The 7,046-nt window shown below is 33.6% G+C and overlaps 1 protein-coding gene across 1 annotated transcript; it reads right to left on the bottom strand.

Annotated features, from left to right (window-relative positions):
- Positions 1-3,739: 3,739 nt before the first annotated feature.
- On the bottom strand, positions 3,740-4,933 carry LOC128227226 (uncharacterized). Its single transcript, XM_052937530.1, has 4 exons — positions 4,866-4,933; positions 4,477-4,575; positions 4,136-4,252; positions 3,740-3,840 (listed from the first exon to the last, which is right to left on the bottom strand). Exons 2-4 carry the CDS (start codon positions 4,565-4,567, stop codon positions 3,740-3,742), a joined length of 309 nt encoding a protein of 102 aa, XP_052793490.1. The 5' UTR covers positions 4,568-4,575; positions 4,866-4,933.
- Positions 4,934-7,046: the final 2,113 nt, after the last annotated feature.

Below are 7,046 nucleotides of genomic sequence, written 5' to 3'. Positions count from 1 at the left end.
ATCTTTATGCCAACATTAAACGACTCAAATTTGAATAAAATCAAGTTAACCGCTTCAGTCAAGCATAGAAATGACCAATATAATTAAAACCTGTGCATATTCCCGCCTTTCCCTTCGACTGACCATACATCACATGACATAAAACGCTTCAATAACACACGTGTTCAATTATGTCAGGAGTGGACCATTGTTGTACAAAAAAAATCCATTCAAAATATTCAGAAATTGTAATACAATTAACAGGTTTATTCTGGTATTTAAGAATTTTGTAGCTATACTCATTATACACAATATTTATTTTATTACCACACTTAGTAAAATAACAATACACTTAACACCTTTCCGAATGAGTCAGTTCTCACATTTCAACAATTTTAAAGACAAATATAGAAAAGCATAAGAATTTAATGATAAAGATGGTGATTTTATTTCACTGATTATAAGTATCTCCCATTGCCAAGAGTGTGAAATAGGTTCATTCCGACCTGAGAAAGGGTGTTCATTCCGACCCTGCGCGAGGTTCGGGATGAACCTATCTTACACAAGTGGCTATCGTAGATGCTTTTTCTCCCTCACCAGTTAAAAAAATTAAGTAAAAATGTATTTTTTGTTGGAACTCTTTTGTGCTTAGTGAAAATAATTGCGTATGGATATGCGATAATTCATGGTTGTCATGAATATGCGCGCAGTGATTCAGATTATGTTAATAGTCAGATCGGTCTTTAAATAGTTCTAAGGAGAGTGAAGAATTATTTCTTGAAAGGTGCGTGAAAACTGGTTTATGGTGACATTTGAAGCGAGAAATAAATAATTAGCATTCTAAATATTGCCACAAGACAAGATTTCCATGATGCTACAGATAACATTGTCTTTAAAAAGGAGTTCCATATGGGCATTTTATATTCGCCGGTGGGCAAGATAAGAATTTCTAGCATGGTTAAATTATTGGATCTACTTATCTGAGGTGGGAGAAAAATCTCTATCAACTACAGGAAAGCTTATAATAAACTGTGTTCTTTTGTAACATATCTATTTGACTAAGATACAAAATTATAGTAAATAATAATTTTAATAAAGAAAACAAACTGAAATATTACCACATGACAAAACTAAATACACATTTAAATATATATTACATGTTTTGTTTTGACATTGCAGTTCAGCATTCTTATAAACCTGGTAAAACATTGGATTTAAATTGATGATTCAGGCAGACATAAAAAGTTAATAGAAATTAATTTTTAAGTGACTCTCTTATTAAAATTCAATTCATACACATGAATAACATAATTATTAATGTAAATTGTACTTTATACTACATAATGCATTAATGGAAAATAATATTTAGTGACAACATTATTATAACCATGTATTAAAGCAACTGTGCACCAGATGATCAATTTGCAAGAAAAACAGAAAATTGTCGCAAACTGACAAACTTGGTATCTTTTTGTACAATGCATTGAAACTTAACTGAAGTACCATATAGTTTACAATTTATTTAAGTTTAGCAGTTATTTCGTATTTTTTCATTAAAAAAAGTTACTTGGTATGTCTACCTAGTAGAATTCATTCCTTATGCGTGATTGGCTAGTCGATGTCATCACATGATATTACCAAGTTAGGTAGATAACTTAAATATACCACTCGTTTGGAGTACGCCTTTTTAGCACAGTAGATACAACACTGGACTGCAATTTTGGCGACACGGGTTTGAACCCGGTCTCCGACACATTTTTTTTTTTTACATTTTTGGTGATTTTTTTACAATTATGATATCAAAAAGCGTAACACATTCTATTAAATAATTGTCCTGAGATATGTTACAGAAAAAAACTTTTTTTGGTGCCAATCTGGTGAACAGTCACTTTAATAGCTGAAAAAGCAAAAATTCCTAATTACTGGTGAATGCTAAAAGATTGTGATCTACTATCCACTCATAATGTATAAAGCATGTTTTCTGCACGTTTCCTTAAAATTCAACTGTGTATCCTTCATAAGAACTATTGTTTTTGACATGTATTTGTCCTGTATGGTATATAAAACCATTTGTATTAATTGTGGTACATCTTATTTGGAAGTGAGAGAGCATCTTTAAAGTAAAGCTATCAAGGGAATTCCGTTAAAAGTTCACAGGCGAATAATACAATGAATGTCAATTGTTGCCTTCAATAGAGAAGATGAATTATAGTTGAAAACATATTTCACCCTACCATACATCAGTTGTATGACAGACATATCTAAACAAATTGTAAGAAGAAAAGGTTGTTCACTGCTTTGGTTGAGATGATCTAGGGTAAGCTAATTTGTCTCTATTAACGTCAATTCTGAAGTATTTCCTTATCTTCTCATGTAAATATCACTGTAATTCAAAGTCCATGCCATTGGTGCAGATTTCACATGGGAGTTCAGGCAAGACAACTCCTCCCTTTTTCAGCAATGAAGCATTAGTTGTACTCCACCACATCTGATTTAGCCATCTATCTGCACTGCACAAATCTGGGTCCATCTGCTGAAAATATTGATTGATAAAACATATTTAAAACCGAAAAAATATCCACATAAGAATAACAAAAACTAGTGTTCAGTTTACAGTAATTTCATGTTTATTTGGGTAACTGTCAAAACTATTGTCCCGAGGTGAAGGGGGTGACATCTGAACTGTTGCCTAAAGCCATTTGGCCGAATGTCATCCCAACACCAAACTACCATGAAATATCGGTAAGTCTTATTACTGCGTAAACAAAAAAGCAGATAACTGTTTTATAAGCTGATCAAAATCTTATTAAAAAGTGTTAAAAAAACATAAATGAGATGCTGTTTTGAAATAAGATTTTGAAGGTCCATTTATTATGACGTCTTAGGGCGAGAGGAAAATGGCTCATATTGTTGATTTAGGACGAGTCCAATTCAAGACAAATTGATCATTTTTATGTAAAACAGCAAAATATTTCTTATTTGTATTTATATACTGAATCAGGTACCGGTAATAAAACAAAAATCATGGAATTATTTTTGACTAGGTGGGGAATGACTTGACTAGTTCTAATAAAATGATGTTAAACAGAGTATATTCATTTAAAGGGGCTGTACTCCATATGATGAAATAGCGAAAAAACAGAAAATTGTCGAAAACTGACATAAACTTGGTATCTTTTTGTACAATGCATTGAAACTTACTAACTGAAGTACCACATAGTTTACAATTAAATTATTTTTTCATATTTTTTTTCGTATTTTTACATTAAAAAAGATTACTAGGTATGTCTACCTATTAGAATTTATTCCTTAAACCTGATTGGCTAGTCAATGTTATTACGTGACATTACCAAGTTAGGTATATAGCTTAAATATTTCATCCGTTTAGGGTAAGCCTTTGTAGCACAGTGGTTACGACTCTGGACTGCAATTTTGGCGACACCGTTTTTTTTTACATTTTGCTATTTTTTTTACAATTATGATATCAAAGACATTTTATTAAATAATTGTCCTGAGATTTGTAAGAGAAAAAATATTTTTTTGGTGCCAATCTGGTGTACAGTCCCTTTAAACGTTCCTGGGAAATTGAAATCTAATATTGAAAGCTTATAAATGTAGGCTTAAAGAAATGGTGATATGTCATATTTTATGTTATCATACCTTCAAGTACAAAATGGTGTTACTTCGAGATGTTTTTCAATGGCTTGAAGAACATTTGAAGATACATGTAGTGTTTCAGATGGAAGAGCGTGACTGGTTTTCAGGCAACAGCTACAAGTTGGAGAATGTTATGGCCACTCCTTGATGAGCTGGTCACAAGCGCAGCCACTTCTCCTATCATCTCAGCATTTGATTTTCCATCTGAAATCATAGGAGGGTTTGCTTATTTTGTTCATTTCAAGAATTAAACGAACACAAAAATTACTTAAAACACAATTACAATTCTTGCTACACATCTACTTAATTCCTCTGACAACATGTCAACAAAATAGTGTTCAAATAATTTCAACAGTATTTAAGTTATGGCCAAGGTAAGTTTTCTATATGACACTAACAACAACAACAACACCAAGGCTAAAACAAAAGTGAATACCTTTAAAAATCTTAAGCAAAAGTCTTTTAGGGAATTATTCAGTAAGTATTACTATCAACCTACTATGGACTGAAGTGCCCCAGTGCAGACCCAGGTGGAACTTTGTATTTCCTGCTATCATTGCATTTGGAACTTCTCGGCCATTTTCAATTGAAAATAACCTTGATGTTTGCCATTCATCTGTAGAAGAAGTTTGTAAACAAATTACATAATAGTTTAAATGGATTGTAGTGTTTTAATGTGTTTTTTGTACATCTAAGTTTAAATTGATTAAAGTGCACACAAAATATTGCATTAAGAATTACGATTCCCATAAGAAACATCATAAAATTTAACTGCTAAATTGAAAATTTAAATTACTGTGTGATCTTATTGCAGCGTAGTTAAATGTAAAGATATCTGACCTTGTAAACCGTCCATAAACATCTGAGGTTGTTTTCGATGGAAAATGGCCAAGCAGCTCCTAATGGCTATCCTAGATATCTCAATCCGCATATGTAGTCCTACAACAGATACATGCGCATGTAAATTAGAAATTTTTTTTTAAAATGTTACTACATTAACATGATTACATTGACCTATGGTACTTTACAGTGAATAAAATGTTTAAAAGTATGTTAACATTACGACATAAATCTTTTGAACTGCACTGCGCACATGTATTTCATCTCAATTTAGGAACAACTGGAAGGAAGTAAAAAATTGATTCAAAGTAAATGAAAAGTTGAAAAAAACATTTCTATTTACACAGTTGAATAATACATGAACTCGGTTTTTAAGATCTACAATGTACCTGAGCCTTATGCACATACTCCAAAAGGCAGCCAATTTCCAGGCAGCACATTTCTGTGGAGCTTGAAAAATGTTGGACCAGTCTGCTGGGCATGATGGGGGAAAAAGAACTGCTGGGTCAAGTCCCAAACTGTAATGGAGTGTGTGAAATTTAAAAAGGAATTATGCATTAAAAATTTACATATTCCATATTCACAGACAACAGATGATGCATTATGATATAAAATCAGTCTTTTAAGGCAACAGTCGAGGTCAGACATAAAACATACAGAAAATGGTAGACAATCATCATCATCATCATCATCATCATCATCATCATCATCATCATCGGCATCAGCATCATCATCAGCAGCATCATCATCAGGCATTGCCACATATGATGTATTTTCAAAGAGGTGCTATTACAGACCTAAAAATCATATCTTACTAGGTAAGTGGCCTCAGACTTGTTCCTTCCCTCGGATAAGCTGGTCCTCCATCTTTTCCTTCCTAGTTTTACAAGCCTGTGGCGTGATGATTCATGTTAATGTTGCCCCTGCATACCCGGTTGTATTGCTGTGCGAAAAACATTTGTACGATTGATATGGTGAGTCCTGGTGGTATAATCTTCAATGCAATGGAACATATTTACTGAACGGTGCCATGTCCCCCAAATACTTGTAATTCACGTGCTGGACAACTAGAGATTTCCATCAATTTGGGTAAATACTTTTGGTAAAAATCTTAAGCAAATGTGTTATGGAAATATTATAAATTATTATGTTAGTATCTTCATTAACCTACTTTTCCATAATGTCCATCAGCCGGGTCCCACCTCACGGATGACATTGTCCACTTCCCGGTCTTCCCGCTCCTTCAACAGTAAATTCCAAAAGTTAAATGATTATAGAATTTGTGAAAAATTATAAGATGAAAAAATCAGATTATAAAAATTGTACTTAAGTGCTTGTTTTCTATATTTACATTGATATCTGCCTTTCTTCATATATGTACCTGGAACGGTTCGACGAGGACGTCCTCAATAATCACTGGCTGCCATCAACGCAACAACACCTCTACAATGTCCGCTTCCCCCACATATCTTATATCTGCACAAGGAAATAGGATATATGAACAACTGTTTACAAACTTCAATATTTGTCATAAAGAGTGCAATGCAAGGAATAAACAAACTATTGGGAATGTAATGTCTTTCAATTAATTTCATTTTGATCACAAGGCCCTTTGAGGGCTCTCCTGGTTTCAAATTCGGATCAAATTGGTGTGTCAAAACTAAAGAAACAACAGAAGGCTACCAGTCAAACGAAAAAAGTTTGTTTTTTTTTTTTTTTTGGGGGGGGGGGGGGGGGAGTGGTTCTAAGATCAACTCAATTCTGTGGAAATCTGCAGACAATCATGTTTCTAAAGTTTTTCACTACAATGATGTCACCAAATACAATTTAGATCTTTAAACAGCCTGAGCTTTCTTCAAAACAAACAACAGAAAAGCTTGGTGGAAAAGGGAATGGCTAAAGACTCTCTGGCATGAGACTTTAAACACTTTGGCTACCAACATTTGTAACAATCAAAGCTACCATCAGATGTACCAGTTATCTATGTTTCCTCTGCAGCAGCTTATGGCCTGGACCCTTAAGATGGGTTATCTGGACTTGCATCCCGCAGATTCAGGCAGTGTTGACTTTTCTGAAATTCATGAAATGGAGGTGCACATAAAAGTTAAACATTACAATAGCATTTAAGACTTTTCTGAAATGTTTGACCAAAGGATGAAATCTAATTACCTGTCAGTGATATACTGAGCATTTAATAGTAAAGACTGAACAAGTCCTGCCTTAAGTTAAAGTTTGACAGCCTATGCAATCGTACAAAGAGGACACAACAGGCACCTCCTTACAAAACTCACACAAGTTCAAACACACACCATATTTTCGATCCATATCTTAAGGGCTGCACCACAAGCTCTGCAAAGTATGAAAACAAAAACACGATCATAAACAACACCCGCCACCAACAAGACATGATTATAAATAAACAACAGTTAGAAAACAAAAGGCTGTGTTCTTGTTTTCATAATAACCCAAGCATATTATGTCAACAAAAACACAACCATAAACAACACCCACCACCAGCAAGACATGGTTATAAATAAACAACAGTTAGAAAACAAAAGACTGTGTTCTTG

The sequence above is a fragment of the Mya arenaria genome, chromosome 3, assembly GCF_026914265.1.
Source record: "Mya arenaria isolate MELC-2E11 chromosome 3, ASM2691426v1".
Classification (NCBI taxonomy): Eukaryota; Metazoa; Mollusca; class Bivalvia; order Myida; family Myidae; genus Mya; species Mya arenaria.
The sequence above is the reverse complement of the archived record's forward strand: the minus strand, read 5'-3'. Positions and strand labels throughout refer to the sequence as shown.

Excerpts from the sequence above, each read along its gene's own strand:
- LOC128227226 (XM_052937530.1), bottom strand. The coding sequence starts at position 4,567 with ATGCGGATTGAGATATCTAGGATAGCCATTAGGAGCTGCTTGGCCATT. Across the intron at positions 4,253-4,476 it reads GTTTATGGACGGTTTACAAG|ATGAATGGCAAACATCAAGG; the intron begins GTCAGATATCTT and ends CTTCTTCTACAG. Across the intron at positions 3,841-4,135 it reads CTGGGGCACTTCAGTCCATA|ATGGAAAATCAAATGCTGAG; the intron begins GTAGGTTGATAG and ends CTATGATTTCAG.